General features: G+C 38.7%; 1 protein-coding gene across 1 annotated transcript in view; it reads right to left on the bottom strand.

The window, feature by feature from the left end:
* The window catches only part of CELF5 (CUGBP Elav-like family member 5), a 97,313-nt gene that overhangs the window by 17,527 nt on the left and 54,860 nt on the right, over positions 1 to 24,926 (bottom strand). The window contains exon 3 of the mRNA XM_075206540.1: positions 2,331 to 2,379. Coding sequence (XP_075062641.1) covers positions 2,331 to 2,379 — 49 coding nt within the window. The remainder of the gene's footprint in view (positions 1 to 2,330; positions 2,380 to 24,926) is intronic.

Below are 24,926 nucleotides of genomic sequence, written 5' to 3'. Positions count from 1 at the left end.
CACAGAGTAAATAGTAAATCCTGCGGTTTCCAGGTGATGTGCACTGATTTTAAAATCGCAAAAACAAAGTTGGCCTTTAGTAAATTTCTCCCTAGATGTTTTTATAGTAAATACCTATTTTCTTCCATTAGGATAATTTACTACGTTTTTAATGTGGAGTTTTGAATCAGTTGGGAACAAAATTGAAAAAGTCAGCATAACATGCATTCTATAGTGACTTTTATTTTTGTGTTAACTGAAACACATCCAATTTATACTCATTCTGATGAGAAGAAATGGAAATGTGGGGGAAAATGGGGGTATAACATTATATAATATGTTATATAAAGAGGGACAATTTTAATGACAAGTTAAAAGAAAATTTCCATTCCTCCTCTTTTATAGAATTTTCATTTAGAACATGGAACTCCTGTCCCAAGCATATGCAAACACATGAAAACCCCTTTCATTACACTGAGGGTGAGACATATGTGCACAAAAATACAACACACAAAATGTAGAATACCATTATGTAAAATAACACAATTTAGATAAAGTTTATACATGCAGAATTCACACACACATACCCGCAGTGGCTTACAGCCACATGCATATATCTAATGTGTGTTGACTGAAATTCATGTGGACATACAATGACAAATGTATTGGTTGAAGAAAATGTTAATGTTATACACATACATTGGCATGCACATTTTTCTATGCATGATTCAAATGTATGTATATGCCATATGTTGGCATGCAATCGAAATGACATTATACAGTTTTGCATCTACCACATGCCTGTGTACTGAATGGAGGACCTATTCATGTGTGATTCATGCAGAGTGGCACACAAATGTCAGTAACCCACTAAACATTCCACAATATTGTATTGACATACTACACACAGCTGATACAGATCCCTGCTCCCCCCCCCCCACACACACACACACATGCTGCACAGAGCAGCATCCTCCATCTACCTCCTATCTTGTATGCTCTGATGCACACTCTCCCCTCACAATCTCCCTCCACACAGACATACACCAGCCCCCCCTCCCTTTCTCCCCCAGGAGTCTCTCTCTCTCTTCACCCTCTGATTGGCAATTTCACATGCTGTCCAGCAACCATGAAAATTTGAGTCTGAAGCTGAAGCTGCATCTGGTTGCTATGGCAATGGGCTGTGCCGGCACGCGGCATGCCAGGGCAATGGTGATGTTTATTGCACGGGTTTAGGGAGTGCTCAGCTGCTGCAGACAGTGCCGGCTAAACCAGGTCAGGGAGGTTGGACTAAGCAGGGGGATGTGGGCATGCAGGACTGTATAATGATAAGGACGATCCTTACTCTAATAACCACCCTGCGCTGTACAATGAGCCCGAGTATGTATCAATGCAGACATATGAAACAGGAAAGTGATATGACGTATCCAGTAACTCATGTACACAAACACATGTATACTGCTGTTAAGCATGTTGTTCTTTACAGACAATGGATACACAGCTCTGAATGGTACGTTGAATAAACATAAATGATGAACAGCGCAAAACAAATACAGGATTACTTATTAACACTGCTCAAAGGTGCAAATCTATCTGACTCAAGATTTGTTTTTGCTAATTGCACAAGACAGATTTAAGCTAAACGCTGACTGGTTGTTATGATTTTAGTTCAGATCTGCCCCTTTGAGCAATGTTATTAAATATATTTTTTTAACTAATTATCCAGATCTCACTGTCCTATATGATAACGCATACAGTGGTAGTTGTTACTATGCAGTGTAATGATACAGAATATTATTGCACTTTACATTGGTGTGCAATATTGCATTGTATTTGTACACTGATAATAAGAACATTGTGCAATACAATGATGTATAGTGATAGACGTTATTCAGATAAAAGTGGTTTGAAACGAAGTCATTATAGCACCAATCCAATAACAGTCCATGCCTTTAGAAAAGCTTCAACAAAGATACATTAATTAGATACTTGAGAGATCCCCTGTTTTATTTCACAAATGTCTTGACTGAGATCCACCAATCTGTCTACCAAACACGCTGAACACTTTGAACACTCCACTATATAATGATGATGAGTATGTATACATTGATAATGGCCATGCCTCCCAGTATGATGCTATAATAATGAACATGCTGTGCTGTATAATGATGCTATGTTTTCTGTACATTGACAATGAACATGCTGGGATCTGGGATGTTTAATAATCAATGGTGTAATGAACACAGAGCCCTGTATCATGATGGCTCCTCTAACTCAGAGGAGATTGAACAATGTCCAGTGAACACTGCTGGACAGTCACCCTGAACAGGGGAAGGTTACAAGATACATACCTCCCCGGCTCTCGCTGTCTGCTGGCTTCACCTGAATGGGTCGTGCCATCTGGAACCAGAGAACACGCGAGATAAATGTTTCTGACCCAAATCTTCATCCATTACCCATACATACATGTTTTGTTTAGTTTTTTGTTTTAGCATGTGCCACATCGTACATTTGGAGAAAAAATGGGTAATGAGCTCAATAACTTCCAATCTAGTTTGGATTTAAAAACTGATATAGTATAGTGAGACGTATGGCTCCATCAATTTATAAATAATGTTTTTATGTAACGTTTATGTACAAAATGGCACTTGCCCCCAAAAAAGGGTTCACAGCTGCTTTGTCAGGATCAAAAAGCTATTATTCAATAATCAAATAATTGTTATTTTTGACATAAACAGTTTTAAATTGTGTGCAGTGTTCTCAGGATTAGGCGATGTACCCACTGGTGTTAGAATGATGCATTTACCATGCTTTTATAACACAGGTAAAATGCTTGTAAGTGGACTTGAAATTAATAATTATTGTACCAAGTGAGGCCATACCTATTGTCATTTTTACAAGCGTTTAACTTGCATTTTAACATTTCTGTGTCTTTCACGCATTTCAGTGCAGTTAAAAAGTATACATTCATCTCCTAAAATGCAAATAAAAACACATTTCAAACGACAGTGGATACATAGCAGAAGACTATTTTGTATCAGTTGAGACAATTACATGAATGCCAAGATGCCAAGGCCAGTGTATATATAGAACATGAAGAAAATCCCTCCAAATGTATGGTTAGTCTATCACGGCGCTATACTTCCAGTTTTCTCCTTTTGCCCCCGTGCATACATGCACTTAGGGCCTGATGCTGAGTTAGGAGCAAAGCAAAATAAAGGAGCAAATTTGCTCCTGGACATACCATGTTACAATGCAAGGGGTGCAAATTGATTTCTTTTTTTTTTTTGCATGCAAGGAAAATACAGGCTGCTTTTTCAAGCAGCACATACATGCTCGATAGCTGTATTTTTACACTGACATTTAAAGTTGATCTAAGACATGCCCTTCCCCAATTATAAATCTGTCCCCACATTTTACATTTACCTCCCCCTCCAATGCAACATGTTTTTTGCCAAGGTGCAAATATGCTCCTTTTTTTTTGCTTTGCTCTTAACTCTGCATCAGGCCCTTAATTGTTAATTGTACATCCTTCATGCTCATGCTAGACCACCCATCAGCCAGTTGTCCATAGTTATCACTGGAATAATGGACAAACAACTAGAAACAAATAAAGTGAGAAATACTAGCATAATATTACCTTGCTACATCATGGTGCTGACTTAGGCCTACCTACTAAAGCTATATGGTAAATTTTGCCTTAGCCCACACATACAGAATATGGCATGTAGACCTAAAGTTAGGAAGAATACCACACCTTAGAAAGAATTCAGTCAGTATGTCAATAAATCAGCTCTGACACCTCTGTCTACAGTTTGAAACCTGATTTGACACTAAGCCCTGAGTAATTGTAAGCTTCCAGCAGGGCATTCTTAAAGCTTTGTTAATAATACCCAGTCTTGTTTTATTACTGTGTTTGTCCCTAACTGTAAAGTGCTACAGAATATGCTGGCGTTATATAAATACATATATATATATATATATATATATATATATATATATATACTAGCAATAGTGTGAGCATTGTCAATTTAGTAAAATAAGCATGTGTGTACCCTAAATATACATTATATGCATCACCTTCAAGCATAGCATTTCATATCCCCTCTACTTTTGAGGTTCCCTGGCAACCATGTAGTTTGCATATAAGGGAAGACATCATGGATTATTGCCCCCTATGACTTGTAGCTGTTAGCTAATAGCATCAACATGTTTGACCTTTTAGGAATATCACATGATGACAGACATAAACAATTTACACCATAGCTAAAGGGTCACATTTAGCCTGGGTTGCCTTTAATTCTGGAAACAGCACCAACCATCTAAAATAGCATACAAATTGGTTTCTTGATTCGAGAAACATGCAAGATCTCACTTATAACCTGAGACTGAATCAGTTCTATGTCTAATTACAATGGCCCTAAGAATGTGTGTTACCTTTCCTTACCTCTTGGGTATCAATATATCTCAATTACAAAGAAAACAAATTTATAAGTTACTCACTCACACTGCCATATTTCTGTGAAGTGTTTTTCATCCCATGTCTTTTTCTTAAATCAGTGAATGATCTATGTTGTTTAGAGCAACAAATGTGGCAGACATACTTTTATACTCTGTTACTGGCTTAAACCTAGTTTAAACCTCACATTATAAGTTGTTAAAAGATAACATTGTAAATGTACTTACAACAAACAGACCTTCAATTTACATTACATGCAAATAAGTACCTACCTAGTATTACAGTAAAAAGGTATAAGCAGTAGTACACTTAAGATAGATTCCGTTTTGGAATTAATTTTCCCTATCCTTCTTTATTTAAAATTTGATCCTCTTTTGGGTCTATTATATACATACCGTTATAAGTTTCTAAAAATATCTGGTTTAGAAATTGAAGAGTAAATAATACCAAGTTATACCTTATTCTGCATAGTAAGTGCATTGTATTAATGTATGCTTGGAAGGTGTGCCCACAACTGGGAAAGGTAGTGACCTGACCCTGCGATTTCCGCTGGGTCCTAGGTTGGCAGAATTGCAGGGGAGGCTTGCTGCCCAGTGTTTCAGTATCTTACCACATTTTCACTTATGTATGCCTGCTGCCAGCATTAAAAAATAAATTAAAAGTATAATTAGGGCTTCTGGTTTTCACAGGTCAGACTCCCTTTTCCACTCAAAATCTATAGCTCAAAATACTTATTTTATCATAAATGTGAATTCAAAAATGTGAATCCTGATGAAATCAAAATTAACGGGTTTGGTGGGAATAGATTTGTATAGCTGTTTTATCTAATTTAAGCAGGGTTCAAACTATAAAACATTTTTCCCAATGCAATATCTTTTATGATTTTACCAACGACTGAAAGTCCCGATCAGCATGCTGATTTATGTGTACACACTGTGCACGTTTTACAAGATTTACCTTCAAATGTGTGCTAACCATCGGCTGAAATGATTGTGACTCTGCAAACTCCATAGAGATCTGCCTACACTGCTGGCCGTGAGTGCATACACACTGCAGAATTTGCCCGACATCCTTCCATTGTTTATAGAGCTTTGTATTCACTTTATAAAATTAAATCAAACGATACAATGTGCTTTGGTACAATAAAACATGATTGTTGAAGCGTACACACTATTGCGATATAGGACCTAACAGTCGTTTATCGTGTGATTGGCACGATAAGGGGGTGAATACCTGTAGTATGTACCCAGCTTTAGGGCTAAAAAGGAAGTACAGGTAGTATGTTATATCCTGAGTGTACTTCAGGTCACAGTTCAATTTTTTCCAAGTAATGGGAGCCCTTATTATATTTTTCCCACTTTTTTTTTTTAATAAAAATGATACGTGGGTGAGGTTGGAGTTTGAAGGTAGAATAAACTGGGTCAGCACTAGTGATCTAGTGGGGTAAAAAGTAAATCCTAGCTTGGTTTTTGGTACCTCTCAAAGTATTTACACATACAGTACTGACAGCCATTACAGCATGAAAAATAAATAAATAAAATATATTTAATTCACCTGCACTATTTTATCATGCTTTTCATTCAAGTATACTGTAAATTCTAATTTAAGGACAATATGTGCAAAAAATATTGATCTTTCTCTTAAGATCAATACAATGTTTCTATTGACGGCCTTAAGGTGGAAAGGATTGTCAGGGTCATAATTTAGAAGGTGACACTCTACAGTGAAAGTCTAAATAAATACATAACATCAGTCTAGGTAAAATCTGTTTGGATTTACCCAATAAATATATTTTACCAGTTGCATTTCTACAACTATGACACAAAGGTGACTAATGGAAGCCTTTATCACATTTTAATAAAAGGCCATCTATAGTTGAGTTATGTATGTAATATGTGTATATAATGCAGAAACAAATTCTGCAGACATGAAATAGGACCATGTATTTGTAGAAGGCATTAAGATTATTGAGGGTCCAAGCAGGGCCGGATTTGCCACTAGGAAACCTAGGCAATTGCCTAGGGCCCAGCGGTTCCCAGAGGGCCCTCCCAGGTCCGGCGGTGAGACCAACCTTTAAAAATGGGCCGCTACTTATGGGCCAGTGCTATGTGTTTGCCTCCCTGGGCTAAAGTCTGCCAGCCAGCCCCTTAATAGGGGTACATGTTATGCTAAAAACTATAGTGCTATGGATTTTTTTCAGGAAGGGGGCCCCAAACCAGTATCTTGCCTAGGGCCCCATGAGGTCTAAATCTCTCTGGCTCTGGGTCCAAGGACAAGTAGGGTATGGGAGCCTGTGCCACTAAAACTTAATTCCACTAAGTGTCTGCCTCACACTGTGTTTCCTTACCATGACTAGGGTGGCAAGTGTTTGTGGGGCCCTGGGACTAGCAACTTTTTGGCCTCACCTATAGCCCCTATAGAATTTTCATCTTGTTATTTACTGCTCTCTCTCCCATCTTTGTCTTTTCATGAAGGCTAGGTATAAGACTGCAGATTATTGTATAAAAACATTAATAAAATAAATAAAATAAAATAAAAATGTCATGACAGGTATTTGAAACAAACATTAAAGCTGAACCCAAAGAATTTTTTATTGGACATTCTGCATTTCTCAAAACAATTACCTAAATATGTCAATGTTCATACACAATGACCCCTTTCTAAAAGAATATCTGTGATATAGAACAAAAATAGGCCAATAGGAATTGTAAACTGTGTGGAGGATAATGTCACATAGGAGTTATAAAGCTTAGGTCACAGGCCAAATGCTTTCATATAGGACATAGAACTATAAAAGTGACTTGAAATGGTTTGTTGTCTACAGAAGGGAGCATGTATCATCTTAGAAAGGTCCATTTACAGTTGCATGTTGTTCTTCATTTATAATTTTATTATTATTGTTTATTTGCATAATCCCATCATATTGCGCACTGCTTTCCAGAGAGTATGAAATCATTTTCATCAATCCCTGCCGCATTGGAGCTTACAGTCTAAATGCTCTTACATACACACTGAGGTTCATTATGTCAGAAGCCAATTAACAGAATGAACATGAGAAGAACGTACCTTTTACTGTACACCCTACATGTTGTGAGTATGAGTGAACATACAAAACATGTGATTATAAACCACCCCTAATACAAAAGTTTTATTAATCAATAATAAAATTATGTTGTGATTAAGTATTGCTAATAAGTGATTAAGGAATTATATGCTGTTCATACAGATATCATTTGTAACACACAGCAAATGATTTATTGTATTTAGTTTTGTAAGAATCTCTATACATGTAACATAAGAACAAGACGATTGCACTATTTACTTAACTCCCCAGCTGCTCTCCACCGATCTACAGATTATTTAAACTTGAATAACCTAACTAATACAGCAGGAACAACTTCCCTACATGCGGTACCAAATTTTTCTTTCTTATCTTTGCATCAACACACTTGACAAATCCTAATCAATGGCTGAGCAACTACTAAAGACTCAAGTGTCTGTGAATCATTCACAAACCTCTAATTACTAGTGGTTTGCTTGCTCGGTTATTCGTCATCATCATCATCCGCTACTTAAACCTGCCAGTGACTACCCGCAAATAAAAACACTTTTTCAGTCGTATCTGCGACTATGTCCCAGTGTGAATCCATAGGCAATTGCTCAAACATGCACGTACTGTACATTACCTACATTAGAACACACCTTCCCTACCCGTCACACCTCTTCAGGCATAAGGGGGCATATTCAATTAGGATTCCGGTCCGCGGTAACGCTCGTTACCGCGGAAAGTGCGCACTGTTGCCAGTAATACGGTACCACAATAACGCAGATTTTTGTACGCAACCCTATGGAAAATCCACGGAGTTGTAAATGCCAAATAGTTGCAGGTCTTAATAGTTGTAGTTGTGTATGTTCACTTTCTGAACATGAGCAATGAAAAAAATGCAAAGATACGCTATACAAACAGGTGTGCTCACTCTGAATTACCATAGTGTTCAAAGGTGAATCTTTATAAAACACTGTCTAAGACTGTAAGAAGTTCCATTATTCATACCGGTATTGTTTTATACTGTATACATTCATAGACACACAAACAGTATTGTAGAACTGCATAATTTGATACAAACCATAACACCTGTTACATCACTAGATTGATTATATTGCCTCACTTTTTCCATTGCAATCTGAATGCAGTCTATGGCTCTTAACCTTATGTACCAAACTCCTATTTTCCTATAGAAGGTGTCATTGCAAGCAGGACCCTCTTACCTATGCCAGCTTGCTAATACTCTGTCTTGTTTAATAACTGTGCCTTTCTAAATGTAAAGCCCTGTGGAGTATTCTGGTGCAATATAAATACATGTTAATACACCATATTGGTGATAATTACATACCTTAAAGTATGTCCATCTATAAAATATGGTTTAAATATATACAAGTTCCCCTGGATGTTTTTACTCTTGCTTCTGCGTTGTTATCACTGTCTAAACATATCTCTGCCTCTTTCTGTCTGTTTGTGTATGTCTCTGTGCTTCTGCCTGGGGCTTTGCATCTGTCTCTCTGTATTTCTGTGTCACTGACTCTGTACGGTATCATTTTGGTATTGCTCCCATGTCACTCTGCTTAGTGTCTTTATGAAGAATCGTTATTATGTATTTTCCTCTCCTTCCCTACCTTTTGCTCTTTTTATCTCCGTCTATCATTTCCTCTCAATTACACTTTATTTCTACTTCTAGAAAGCACTGTCCATGTTCCTCTCTGTTCCTCTGCCTGCTTTCACCCCTCTGTACATGGCTGTTCCCCAGCTGTTCTCTCCCATACAGCACACACAGACCCTCCTAATGTTTAGCACTGTCGCTCTCCTAAGCTAAAAGCTCTGGTAGATCCACAAACAGATGGATCTGTGGTACAGGAGGGGAGCACAGAGTATCTGAGAGGCTGGGGGTTGGGGAAGGTATCTAAGGGACAACAGTGGAAATCTGGAACCCCTCTACAGAACTGAGTTGTGTTTACGTGTGCTTGTAAATAAAAATATATTTTCTGTATGCCAAGGTATGTAAATACTTTATATTACTGTTCTCACAAGTCACAATTAAATTGAACAGCATACAACCATAATAACACAAATGGAAGAACATTGCTAGCATGCACAGTAATATATACACATCTGGTAGCAGTACATATCAGAAGCAAGGCAATGCATCTCTAGTTACCACCTTTGCAATATATGTCTGTAACATGTATACAATACTTAGATAAATGTACAACGATTGCATGCAGAGCAATGTCAATAAATGGCTAGAATAGAAAGTATATGTGTTACACATAATTGCACACATAATGCTCAGCAGTGCATGCGAGTCTTTTTAACATCCAGAACAAATGCCAGTCTTTCTGGCGCAGAGCAACGTATGCCATAGCACAGAGCGCCACATATATGCTCAAAGGGACATACACACTTCAGCCTACCCCATACCTCTCCCCTCCCCCAGACCTGTCACTCCAGCTATAACAGCACCTCTCTGAAAAGGATGGGGTTGCCATGGAAACGGCTATTCACTGCACGGAACCTGACATTTGCTGTCGTCGTGGCAACCAGCGCTTAGAGGCACACGCCACTTGTACCTTGTTTCTTCCACGTCTCTGTATGTGCATTTGCGTGTGTGTGTCTTTGTTAAACGCACAGAGGCTGACACTGTATGAAAAGAATAAATTGGGGGAATCCTTAAGAGAAGGTGCATCAGACGGATTCCTGGGCACTAGCTAGACATGCATATATTCATATACTCTGCATCATATCTGATTCAACACACATACACATATCATTAGCTTCCTATACTATAAACAGAGAAAGCTTGGATACACATCTGCAAGTTCTACTGCCAGCAAAATACAGATAATTGATCACTATAGCGAATGGAATTATCAGTACACATATGTAGCCTCCATAGTCAAGCAGTGGGGAAATTGTTATAGTGTGTGGTGACAATCGTGTTTGCTATAGAGAGCAATGATGTCTATTTTATCATCCATTCAAGCTGTGGTAATTGCAGCTTGAACGGAAAATACCACGAGCACAAAATAAGTGGCCGTGTGTGTATCCACCCCAACACTTAGGATGTAATTTTATATATGGGGTTAGGCTGAAAAACGGTCTATTTCCTGCATTTAAAGCTCATGTATGAAAATGAAAGACGCACTTTCAGACTGCGTACACATGGCATTAATCTCAGTTTTACAGTCTAGCTTAGCATGAACGCTCGTGGAAGCATTTTTTACCCTTTTTATGTACTTATTGTATGTTTACTGAGCAGTTTAAAATACACTTGCTTTTTTTATAAATAAAGTTTATTTTTATTATTACAAAAATACGTGGTATATTTCAGAATTCCGAGTAGAGCTGTATTAAGAACGTTACAAATGCTACATGCTTGGGATGCATCATATGTGGTAATAGAATTCGATGGAAAAGTTAACAAGCGCTGGGGCGTTATTTAAAGCTCTCTTGTGTGTACGAATCCATGTATCCTAACGTGATGTATTTTCTTATGTTACTATAAAAGGAGCAGCTTCATAAACAAGGATTGATATTTAGATGAAAAAAAGTTGTGGGTTGCATTGCATTACCATTAATTACACTTAATATAATATTGTTTATAGAGAATGTAAACATTTGATTGATTTTGAATGTATGTTCACCTTCCACCATATAGCTAAATGGGCAATGGGCAAAATGCTACACTTTGCATCAATTTTGACAACCTGTGCATCGTCTATGCTCCACCTTCTGAATTCTCCAGTAACCTTTGAGAGAAACATTTTAATCTATCCATTTCATTTTACATCCACCCATGGTTGCTCCATAAACAGCATTAATGCCTCTTTCATTACGAATCCGTTTGATCCAGAGCTAGTTTTCACTTGGGCCATGTCAAATTGGCAGCCTGCTAACAAAAATGCTGATAACTCAATATAAAATCATGGACTGTATACAAAGCCATCCAGTTCTATTTCACATCAGAAATTGATCCCTGCTTTGATCCCTAAGAAGAGCCCTGCTACAGTAAACTGAATGGACCATATAGTGCAGTGTTGGCTAACCTGTGACACTCCAGGTGTTGTGAAACTACAAGTCCCAGCATACCCTTCCAGCAATAAGCTGCTTGATATTGGCAAAGCATGCTGGGACTTGTAGTTTCACAACACCTAGGGGGTCACAGGTTAGCCAACACTGATATATTGCATACTGCATCCATGCCTGGTCCAGCATTCACTGTGAATGGTGGTGTGTACAATCGGTGTGTTCTTCATAGGTAACAGTGATCTGCAATATGAGGCATTAATACTTTGTTTATGCTGTTATCGCTGTGTGGAGGCAGAAACAGGTGGATATAAATCTTGCACTCACTAGGAACTCCTGCCGTTTACTATTAAATTGGTCCTCTCTCATTGTAAGGGCTCCTACACACAGGTAAAAAGCCTTTTTTTTAGCTGTGTTAGCTGCATGAGGAATGCAAATTCAATGTCTGTTATCACATAAAATCCTGATCTCTATGGTAAATGCATATACAGAACATACTGGGCCTCATTAACGAAATGCAAAACATTGAGGCACAGGTCTGAATTCTCTTTGGTGGCGTGATTTTTTCTGGGCCACCTAGACATCCACCAATTTTGTTGGAACCAGATGGTGCATTTTGCAGAGGAGAAGAAGTTTTCACTAGAGGATGGATGGAGTTGGGTGTGGAGCTTTATGACGAACAACATAATTAAAATGAGATAGAGAGTAGAAGGTATAGTTTTAGGAGCATACTTTGTTTTGTGAAAAGAAGCAGTATTTTGGGAGATGAATACAATGTGGTTCTAGAGCGGTGAGAGGTTAGACTTTGATGCAACACTTATACCTCTGCACCTCTTCTGATTTTTCTCTGCAAACCTACTTGAAAGTGGGCTTCAAAGTATGTTGAGTAGATCAATGAGAAACACTGGTACAAAACCAAAGAGATTTGTAGTGTTCATTCTAGTGTGCTTCATAGATTAGGTCCACGTAAGTGCTGTAAGCACAGAAAATAGCACATACTGAATTCCAGTGTGCCCAACACTTCATTGTGTATGGAGGAGAGATAGCTATCAACAATCTGTTTAGTAACAGCGCCAATTTGCGTAGCATATCTCGCGTAAAATAGCTCTGCACATGCCCAGAAACGGAAATAAAGCCAATGAACGTAATGCAATTCTTGTTCAAATGCAAATGACACACCTACACGTACACCTACAACTTGAGAGGCGGAATGGGGGGAGGGAAGAGGTGGACTAACAATATGGGCGTTCAACGCAGATGCGGCCAATTCAAGCCCTGTGTTTCTCATAAGTACTTTTGGTTTCACCCATATCGTTTTCACCCACTACAGGGCAGGTGTAAATGCCGACTGATAGTGATGACTGAAACAGCATAGCCTTTGAATTTAAAAGTACCTGTATGTGAGTGTCAGTAACTATCACTGATCAACTATATGCAATCAAGATAGACTATAAAAACGCATTGTATCTATAGTACGCATTGAAATAAGCTTTATTTATGGAATTCATGTTAAAAAAGAAGTTCTTTTTTAATTAAATATTTCTATAAATGAATATACTGTTAAGAGTTCTTCTTTTATTTTGTGTTAACAACATTTTTTTATGTATTCAGATGTGAGCTTTTTTATGTACTTACGCATGTGGATATACTGCAGTCTGTTGTGTGTGTCTACATAAGGTAAGTACCGTTTAGGCAGAGAGTACCTAGACTCAGATTGAAACCGAAACGTATCTTTAGATCTGCTTGGACTTGAATGCGGATGAGCTACGCTCAAGTTTCGTGCTATTTTGTAAAACACAATTTATGTGCAAGTTGTGTTTGGACTTGCGTCAAACCCTTCCTGTTTCCATGACAGACAGGGCTTCATGTTGGTAGCATAGCTAAAATAATGAGAATATTTTAAGACAATTTCAAGTTACACTTCCTATAGTATGCAAATAAGCCAAGCCAAACGAAAACTAGACATATTGGTAGCTCTTACATTTACATGTAACAGCATGGCAAGAACTTGTGCTGATACAGAACATCCAACAGTGTAAAAGCAGCTTTTGTCTTGTGTGGTCTCCTCAAAGCAGAATAGCTTGTATGTATTGTTTAACAGCATACGTGCTATAATCCTATAGTATATCATCTCTAAAGTCAGTGGCGCACGCAGGAGGGGGGGGGTTTCTGAGTCTCCAGAAACCCCCCCTGCGCTAACTAAGTGCCCACCATAGCGGCACTGTACTATACAGCAGCCACGGCGCTGTCAAAGAAGCGTCCGCGGAGGTGCAGCACCGTCGCGGACGCTTCTTTGACAGCGCCGCGGATGCTGTATAGGACAGCGCTGCCGAAACGGAGCTGCTGCGCATGTGCAGGCGCATGCGCAGCAGCTCTCTCGCGTGCGCCCCTGAAAGTAATGAGAAAAGTTAGGGAGATGTCTAAGCTACACTCCTTAGAGATAGTAAGCCAGTACGCCACTCCAAAAGAAGAACAACCTTCTGGATAGCGTTATTTAGATGGGATCTGTTTGAGTTAATGCCTTAACCACTGTGTTTTTAGGCCAGGTAAATATTACTACCCAGAAGTCTATAACTCATATCTGCATGCAATCTCTGTGATGAAATGACTGTTATGTAAAAGGTAGCCACAGCAAATGGTAAAATGACTACATAGCAATGGAACAAATCATTTCAAAATACACAGAAATAATTAATAAAGAGCAAAATAAAAGCTATTCTTACACAAGCAGGATAGTGCAGTTTGAACATTTAACAAATGGAAGAGATCTACACATAACTCTTATTAGAGCTACATAATATACACCAAAGCTGCTGCTGGTGGGAAATCGTGGGATTGAAGTTCAGCTACAGCTGAAAAACTACAGGTTGCATACTAGATATATAAAGCTCTCTTAAAACCCCTAGAGGTTGCTTTTTCATCTACCGACTCTTAATCTATAAACACTCATTGATTAAACAATTGTTAAATGCAGCCTGGTGCTAATTCGAATGTATTGGGAAATAAAATCAAACTGACCCATCTATATGTCTAGAATGCTGTCTAAAAATTGTTATGAGTAATTTATAGATGTCTAGCTTAGGTGGGTACTATATACACTGATAAGCTCAAAGCATCCTTAGCTGTTGTCTGATAAATGAAAAGTAGAAGAGTTTCTCATACTGCAGGTTATTCTTTCCCACTAAGCATTATTCTCTGCTGAGGGAAGAGAATAGTAGAGGGTAGAGAATGCTGCTGTAGTGAGGAGGAGAGGGGCAAGTGTATCAGTAAAAAATCCCTTTTTGAAGAATTAAGTGAAATAAAAATAAAATTGAATTAGAGGGTAGGAAAGGTGTACCTGAGAAACACGATTTAACCGACAAAGATTTATTTTACAGCATCACATTAATACATTCTGCTGTGTTACAGGACAGTCATAGCTACTGAGGTTTTTGGCTAGTGAACATCGTAGGGCTTAGGCCTCCCCTTAAATTTTAGATCATATACCTGTAGCATTCACCAGTTTCTGCATAATCCTACCGTATATTATTATCCTTACTTTTAGAGATGAGGTGAAGTTCTCGTGATTAACTTTTTGGGGCAGATTCAATTCCCCGCGTTGTCCTTTAGACTTACAGAGCTGCAAGCAAAAATCAGTGTTGACATTACCATACTAACAGTAATAATATGCATCTATTACCGTAGTAACAGTAATAGTGTGTAGCCCGCGTTGTTCTAAAGAACAACACTGGGAATTCAATCTGCTCCTTTGAGTTCTACTGTTGCTTCAACATTCCGCACAGTATTTGGAAATTTGCATTTTGTGGAATGAACAGAGCTGGGACAATTAGAGAAAATTAATTCTCCTGTGTGGTGTAGTTTGGGTTGTACTGGGAACGCTATAAGCCAAATTTCGGTGGTGAAATTAGCAAAATTTCACAGCTAAATATGGAATGAAGCAAATATGTTCTGTAATAGTTTTCAAAATGTACGTAACCTCTATTTACTTTTATTTTAATCTCATTTACATGCTTAACCTTTTTTTGTAATTCATTCGGCCACATTTTGCCCCAGGTCCCTATTTCTGTTAAGCCATTCTTAATTTTTTTTGCATGCACAGAAAATGCAGTAAAAGCTCATCATCACAAATGTATTCTCCTGCAGATCTGTTGTGGTTTTCATTTGGATTTCATGCAAATTAGGAAGATACAGTTCACTATGAAAGACAGTGCGAGGTATGATCATCATGTAGGTGACGGAATAGTAGGAGACAACAACACATGTGCTCCTCATACAGAGACTATGTATAGATATATAGATATAGAGAACAATCATATCTCCTCTTGCACTCACTACATCAGATGTGATCACTTGACTGACAGCAGATGTAAAGGAGGCACCGAGAGGGGAAGAAAGTATCCTCCCTCCCCTGTACCTCCTCTGGTCCTGCTGTCACTCTCTGGCACACTTCTCATACAATCACTACAGGAGGGAGTGTGTGGTGATTAGTCTGTGTTCTGTTTCATGCCGATTACCATCATATATGAGGTTGATGATATACAGAGTCCTTATTTTATGGATTTGTTGGTTTATGTGTAAAAGTGAACGAAAAGTAGTTTTATTTATTTATTTTCCTCTAACTCCATTAATTCTTGTTTACAATGTTCTAAACTAACAGAATAACTGCTGTTTTATTCTTTATGAAAACAATACATTAAGGGGCATATTCAATTAAGCCATGCTATGCGTTTTTGTTTGCTTTTACGGTACCGCAACATCGCGGATTTCCCTTCGCAACCCTATGGGGTACAAACGGAAATCCGCAATGTTGCGGTAATGCAAAGTGCCTTTGGGTCCGTTCTAGAGCCACTTTGCGCTTAATTGAATTGAATATGCCCCTAAAAAATCCAAATGTGCCTAGCTATCACTATCTATCTATAACTATACATCTGGATACACACGCACTACTGTAAGAATATCTAGTCATGAAACTTTCATTTCAATGTATAAAAATAGAGGGCTTTACCACCTGTCATTAACCTTCACTGACACTTCTAGATGAGAAGCTAAGCTTACTCTTTATAGCTCATTGAATGGTACTCACTCGTTAAGAATAGTATCGACGATTGAAGAGAAATTAATATTTAGGTTTTTAAAAGCATCAATGTGAAAATCCAGTTTAAATAAGGCAGTGCATTTATAAAACCATTAGCGTGTTTGTTCACAATGTCCATTAATTTTTACTTTCTCATACCCACACCTCCACTGATGTCATGGTTTGACAAGACTCACTGATGTTCCAGTTTCTCTTTTTAATTATTTACATGAAATAACTCACTGGTACATGTTTACAGTCTATTTTGTATTAAAAATATCTCTGAGTGAGAATAGCTTCTGTCTACTTTCAAGTGTGTATATTGGTGGAGGACATCTGGTGAAGCCTATAACAACAATTGCTCGATTGCCAATAAGCTGTGTTTCAATTCCAGTTGCCAAAATATTCAAATAAAGATGGACCTTTAATGGTGTTGTGATTAGTGAGTGATATGTCCACATTCTTTTTTTTTATTTTGTATAATAATTCTTTATTGGGTTTTTCCAAGTAACCCAAATTCTATTTAAATTGATGACCCCGAGGGATACATGCATAAGCCTGACTATATAGGTAAGGTTAAAAAAAATATCCTTCTGACCAGTATGGTGTTCTTGCAGTGCTCTACAACATTCATATGCTCCCAAACTGGCTCAGTTTTAAAAGGACACTCACAAGTTCCAGGATGACAATGTAGTTAGGTAGTTTGGGACATGACCTCAGTGGATCAGGAGTGGACAATTTTTTCCTGATTTTACATTCCCGGGATTTTGGGGAGGTACAGAAACAGTCAGTTGTGATGGTATAATTTAAAATGATAGCAAATGATCAAGTACCCCCATCTAAATAGCTAGATCATGGCTTACTCCCTTGGAGCCCCTACCATCCGAATGAATAATTGTAGATCTAAAATGGTAGAAGTTGACATAATAGATGCAAAGAGAGGAGAAGCTGTAATGAGTGGTTGTATATACCGCTGACAGATCAGACTCTGGAGAGTCCAATGCCACTTTAACAATGCATGTATACACATGGTTTCCACAATCGACAGATTACCTAAAGGGGAGAGGAGATTCCTGTATATTTCACATTTTTCTTCTTAGTTGTAGAGCCAAACTTTCCTGGTATCTCACTTGTCATTAGGGAATATACTATTTTAAAAACAAGCACGGCAACATTTCTGAAAGCCAGTGCACAGAAAACAGGGGTTATAATCCATTGTGACTGTGCTATAAAAATGACAGTTAGAATCTAATTGGTTGCTCTATGTTACAGCTTATATTTTCGGTGCATCAGTTTTCATAAATACCCCGTTATTTTTACTCGCCTTTATATTGTTCGGAATATTTTTACCATTTAGAGACAAAATAAATTTTAAAGCATATTTTTTATTAAGAAAAACATACTTTTCAGATAGCTACAGCTTTTTCATTATGGGGCAAATTAATGAAATAAAGGTGTAAGGAAGTAATTTTAGCTGTCTGTAAGTGTACATTGACTAAAACAGTAATGTAACTAAAGCTTTCAGTGTATAGCAATAAAACAATGCATATTCCAACTTAATCAAGTACTGTCTGGCAGGCATATTACACACAAAGCACCATATGATATCACAGTAAGGTATATAGTGGTACAAGATAATAGAATACAACCCAGTATTTATTATTAAGGCAGCACAGTTAGTGTACAAGGTCCCATGTGGCTCACTGAATCCTTGACAGTTACATTTTTTGTACCTCTTTTATTTATGCTACTGCTGAAAAGTATTGTCTACAAACACCTGTATATATGTTTACGTCACATACTCTTCAATTCATTTGCTCTCAAAATTCTGCAAAGCAATACATCTATCTGGCGCTGATAGGCACTATATTTCCTGCCAGCTGTTTTTTTATGCTTGCGATGGTCAATGACAGCTTGATGCACAATTTCCATATACCAAAGATGGAACATAATAGTACAACAGATGCAATGGCCTAAAGCATATTTTTCTGTTTATTATGATATTCACAAGTACAGGCTAACATATAAATTAAAACATAAAGGATCATATATAGTCTGACAGTCCGATGCCAAATGTGGTCTTTCGATGAATGCATCTGGCCAAGTTTGTGGTCATTTTCTGACTGTGCTAATGACAGATTTGGCTAGATAGTCCCGTGTACGAGCACCTTAACTCACACAAACCTTATAATGCTAAGTCTGTACTCATTCAAGTTTTAACCCTTAATTTAACATCAACAAAATTATAAGTACTAATCCAAGATTCTGCATACACAGCTCAAGCTCTAGCTCTACTATGAACTATATTAGGAAATTATTCTGAATCTTAATGAAACTCTAATCCTGCCTCCCTAAATTCTAAGAATATAAAAACAGCATTTGTACCATTAAGACTGCTTTGTGAATATATGATCAACTTTACTTTTCTGAGTAGTATGGGGCCTGCTAATGAGTTTATTCATTTCTTGCTAAACAGCCCTCATATGGTGACTTTAATCACAATATATCTACCATATAAGTTTTGTGATTGAATGAAGCTGTGCATTTCATAGGAATGTTTATAAGAATTTGTAGTAGGTGGCGGTCATGGACAGGAGTGATACTCTGTAAAGACATGATTAGTAAAAGGAAGTTTGATAAGAAATATTGTGAATGGCAGAGAGAGTAGATGTAAGATAAAGGAAGGTGTGCTGTCAATCACCTCTGGAAGGGTGAATTTGCACCGTGTGCAGTACAGCTGATTGGCAGTCACAACCAACATCCCAGTCAGCTTTAACCTGTCTCTGCTCTTCATCGTGTATCTCCCTAAGCTGCATAAGATTCAATCATTCTCAAGAGTCATTTTAGTTGGTATTCATGCACATCTGTATCATATGCAATTTGCCCAAATACCAAGGGTCACTGAGACATAACAAGTTGCTTCTAGTAAAATGATCTATAACGATAAATATGGAAGTGGTGCTATTTTGGATGTCTGTTTATTGTAACAATTATTTTCTGATGTTTTGAGACTAATTAAAATGAACACTTGTGCTTACTATTAATCTACACTGCATGAAAGAGTTGGATCAGTATATGTATACTACAACTGGCAGAAGATTGCTAGCGATTTGCAGCATAGAGAGGATACCAAGCTAACAGGCCGAGGAAGTTAGAATAACAATTACCCCCTTGTCTGTGACAGCCCACTCCAGACTACTGCATCATTACAGATGTCTATATCCACCAATCTCATCATGTTCACCACCCTGAATAGATTATTTTGATCATCCACCGGAGTCAACAATAGCATCACTGCATCTGCTTAAAATGCATATTGCATATCTGTGTATAAATTAGTTCATGTTGCTATAGGAAAATCTCAGTCCCTTTGGATGAACCTCTATAAGCTTACTTTAATGGTCAGAAAAATAAATCTGCCATTGCACACTGACCATATCAAATGTTGATTCTATGGTAATTTAAAGAGGTTTCAACAAAAGGTATGTTATCCCTTCAAGTCGGTCTCTGTTTTTACAATGGTTTAAATGTTGTTTTATCCTGCACCAAAAAAAGGTTGAGAATTACAGAATTGCAAATGGTGATAAGACATAAGCACCTTACTGACATGGAAAGACATAAAATCTGCCTCAGGACTCTCTCCGTTGCTCTCTCAACACACAGACTATATTTAATCCAATTCTCATTCACTTCCGTTTCCATACACTGATGTTTCTCTATCTTTCTCCCTCTGTCATGTTGCTTGAGAAGAAAATCCTCAGCCTCACAGAGGATGATGGAGTAGGATGTGGATGACTGCTGAGATGTGCTTCATTATGCTTCTGTTTGATGCTTCCGTTCTAATTTTATGGCCTCAGGTTGCCCCAGAGCAGGTCACATGCTTCAGCAAGCCTCACTCACCCCATAGTTTCCATAGCAACGCCACACAAAAATATAATGAAGTTCTATTTGGTGGCAATAGAGTACAAATAGAGAATCTTGACTTTACCAGTGTACCTGCACGATCACATAGGGCTATTTAGGTGTATGAACATTGTGTTAGATCAAGAGCCTTATTACTCTTTATAATCAGCTGAATACATGGTTAAACTACATAATTAGTTCTAAATGGAACACTAATGTATTTATAAGCACAGAACAGATTCACAACTACACAGTAACCATAATTCAACCGAGTTACCAAATGACTATCTGATCGCAACATGCGCACTAAGGTCTGCCGGCGCCTTTGCGTGTGTCATTCGGTGTGTTCTGCAACAGTCAAATGGTTAAACTGATTATTTATAAGGTGTGGGCATGAAATGTTAAATTAAGATGGACTAGTATTATTTTGGTGTATCTGCCATAGGGCAGACGCTGATATTTGAACACATTTTTTCAATTACTAATGATTAATGATTTTTTTAAATAGGTGAGGCTTGGTTCTTGGTGATATTGTGTGAGGATCCAAGACTTAGCCGTAGACTTCCTAGTAACAGAAACTGCATGGGGAGAAGGTGGGGAGGGGGGCAAAGCTTCTATCTCATCCCTTGATATTATCGGAAGAAGAGAGACTCTGTCTTTCATAGAGCTGAGTCTCGTCTTTCAATAATAATAAACTGTAATAGAAACATAAAGAACAAGTTTGTTTTTTGTCTTGTACTGCTCTCATGGGAAAACTTGGTACATGTTTTTTTTGTATATAATTGCAAGTTAACCTTTGTATGTTGTGTAAGCTAATATGATGGCCCACTAATGAATTCTTTACCCTAGATCCACTAATAACGTAAAAAGGCCTTGTGAATGATTGCTCTATCTATATATGCCAGTTTTTGATTATCTACAATACACAATCATACAAGAACAAATACAAGTGGCAAAATATTAGTGACAGCGAGAGAATGATGCAGTTTATTCACAAATGAATTCCAAGCATCATTTACACTTTGCTCAAAAATGTTCTACATGTTGCAAAACAAATTGAACAAATCATAAGGCTAACCTCCTAAGAAATATTGTTAAGAAAGATGAAGCAAATTCTTGGAATGCTATTTGAAAAACAAGGCATTTAACCACAACCTAGCATGACCTCTAACTACAAACAAATAAAAATTTAAATGAATTCTAAAAAATAGTAATAGTAATAGTATAGCATTGTAGTACATGTTCTTATACTGTAGTGCCAACGATGATTTGATCAATCGTCATCAAAATTAAGATATATATAAATACAGCAAATGGAAAACAATAGGTAATTGTTTAGGTTTGGACAACACTATATAGTATGCTTACTAAGGTGTAAGTAAAACATTTTTTGAAGAAACTATAATTATATTTAAATACAAACATTATTAAATGGTAATTAGTGAATAAGATTAAACATAACAAACAAATTGCAAGTCCCAGCCCCATATAGCTTTGACACAGCATTGCTATTATGTGCTAAATTTATATACCTGATGTAGAGTTCTTCTCAAGTCCATTTGCACCATGTAAAATGTGGTTGCATAAAATTTGACACATGAACCGCATCCGTATTTTAGTTGCCCGTTTCTTGCACTCCGCGGCCTTTTATCACTTCAAGTGGCGGGCCAGGGATGCTCATGTGCAAAGATGTGAAACTTATCTCTTGGAAATACGTCCAAATTTTATGAAAATGATGGGTGCATTTTGCTGAATATAAGAGCGGCATAAAATACAGGTGCAGAAATGTAAGTGTGCACACGCATTTTTGTTTCTACACAAAGTCCCAATTTTCGTTCAGCTGTAAATCAGGCCCTATAAGAGTAATTCATTAATCATAGAATACAATGTATATTAACAAATATTAACAATTGTCATGAACTGATACTAGCTGGTATTGGCACAGCCGTACGAGGAGGCGCGGAGTCTAACGCACATCCAGTGTTCACCAGGGACCCCCGCAAGGGAATTTGGGCGTCACTGCAAGGGGTGCGCAGGTCGCGGTTCTCCAAGACGGCCACCAGCGTAGGAACAGAGAGTAGCGTAGTCGATCAAAACCGGGTAAGAATCAGCGGGTTGCAAGTTACAGAGGGAGAATCCAAAAGAATTGTCAGGAACAGGCCAAAATCAGGAAAGCAGGACAGGCGGCAAGGTACCAAGGAGAATCCGAAATAAAGGTAAGTGGAAGCTGGGTCAATAATAGTAACAGGTGCCACAAACAGGACAGACGCTGGAGCAGGGTGAAACCAATACTCTGACACCCGAATGGTGTCAGAGTCTCCCTTATATTACCCTGGGGTGTCTCTCATTGGTGGGCAGCTTATTGTCGGTCAGCGACACTGACCGCTGTCCCGCTGCCTAGCAAAGGGACGTGGCCGGGACCGCGCATGCGGGTGCGGCAACCCGGAAGTGGAGACAGGCGGCCGCCTCTCGCACATAGAGACAGTGCGGAGGTGGCGCCTGACAGTACCCCCCCTCCCCTCTCTCCAGAACAGCGTGTTGGAAGATTGGTTCCCGAGGAATTTGGAGAGAAGACGGGGAGCGTGTAAATCCTTCTTGTCCACCCACGATCTCTCTTCAGGGCCATAGCTTTTCCAATGAACTAGGAACTGGATTTTACCTCGAACAGTACGGGAGTCAAGGATACGCTGAACCTCATATTCGTCTCCTAAGACTGATTTGACAGGGGGAGGTGGAAGATGGTTCCTAGAAAACTCAATGAGAATTAAGGGTTTGAGTAAAGAAATATGAAAAGAATTGTGGACACGAAGAGAGGGAGGCAACCGGAGTTTGTAGGTAACTGCATTGATGGTATGTGATATGCGAAAGGGTCCGATATAACGGGGAGCAAATTGCATAGATGGAACTTTGAGTTTGAGATTACAAGTGGATAACCACACCTTGTCCCCTACTTGAAGAACTGGATGAGTTCTGCGATGCCGATCCGCAAAGTGTTTGTGTCGGTTAGAGGCATTCAACATGCTGTCTTTGACCTGGGACCAGATCCTGGAAAAGTCACGGACAGTACTTTGAGCCACGGGAACAGAGACACCGGAGTCCTCGGAAAGGGTTGGTAAGACAGGATGTCTACCGAAGATAGTGAAGGGAGAAACGTGGGTGGATTCGTGCTGATGGTTGTTGTGAGAGAACTCTGCCCAGGGAAGATATTCAATCCAGGATGCCTGATGATCTGAATAATAACAATGGAGAAAGGTCTCCAAATACTGGTTGACCCGCTCAGTTTGCCCATTGGTTTGGGGATGGTAGCCTGAGGGGAATTTTAGTTGAATACCAAGATGTTTGCAAAAGGCTCTTCAGAAATTAGAGATAAATTGTACTGCTCGATCGGAGATGATCTCTACGGGACAACCATGGAGGCAAAAGATATTGTTGATAAAAAGGAGAGCGAGCTCAGAAGCTGAAGGTGACTTGTTGAGAGGGACATAGTGTGCCCATTTTGAAAAGCGGTCCACCACCACCCAGATGGTGTTGAACTCCTGACTATCAGGGAGATCTGTGACAAAATCCAATGAAATGCTTGTCTATGGAGATTCTGAAACTGGATGTGGTAGAAGGAACCCAGCTGGAGGTCGACTAGGAGTCTTGTGGCGGGCACAAACATTACAGGTAGCAATAAAAAACTTGTGGACATCAGAGCTCAAGGAGGGTCACCAATAATTACGGGACAAGAAGGCAATGGTTTTCTTAGTGCCCGCATGACCGGCAAATTTAGAGTCGTGGGCCCATGACAAAAGTTTGGGACGAAGATGCACATCCACAAAGGAACGCCCAACTGGTGGTGTCTTGGGTGAGGACTTAGTTAAGGCTAAAACCTTAAGTGGACTGATGATGGGCCTGGGAACAGCAGGGCAGGAATCCTATGGATCAAAAGACCTTGAGAGGGCACCAGCCCTAACATTCTTGGAACCGGCTCGAAAGGTCAGGATTAGCTGAAATCTGGAAAAGAAGAGTGACCAGCGGGCCTGCTGGGGGTCCATACACTGAGCTGACTGTAGGTAAGTAAGATTCTTATGATCTGTGAAGACTGTGATGGGATGGAGAGCCCCCTCCAGGAGGTACCGCCATTCCTCCAGGGAATTATGGTCAAGCTTGATTGCGAGAAGCTCTTTATTACCGATGCCATAATTAACTTCACAGGGAGAAAGTTTCTTAGAGAGCAACCCACAAGGAAAAAATGTGCCAGCGGAGTCTCCCTGGGAAAGGACTGCCCCCACTCCAATCTAGGGCCAATCTTTCAGAGGTCCCCTTTTCTAGTGAGGGAGGTGATGGGTGCAATTAACAAATTTTTTGATAAATTGTCGATAGTAATTGCAAAAGCCGATGAACCGTTAAGTGGCTTTAAGGCCAGATGGTAGCGGCCAATTGAGGAT

The sequence above is a fragment of the Mixophyes fleayi genome, chromosome 1 (genome assembly GCF_038048845.1).
Source record: "Mixophyes fleayi isolate aMixFle1 chromosome 1, aMixFle1.hap1, whole genome shotgun sequence".
Lineage (NCBI taxonomy): Eukaryota > Metazoa > Chordata > Amphibia > Anura > Limnodynastidae > Mixophyes > Mixophyes fleayi.
Note: the sequence above shows the minus strand (reverse complement) of the source record. Positions and strands in the feature narration are given on the sequence as shown.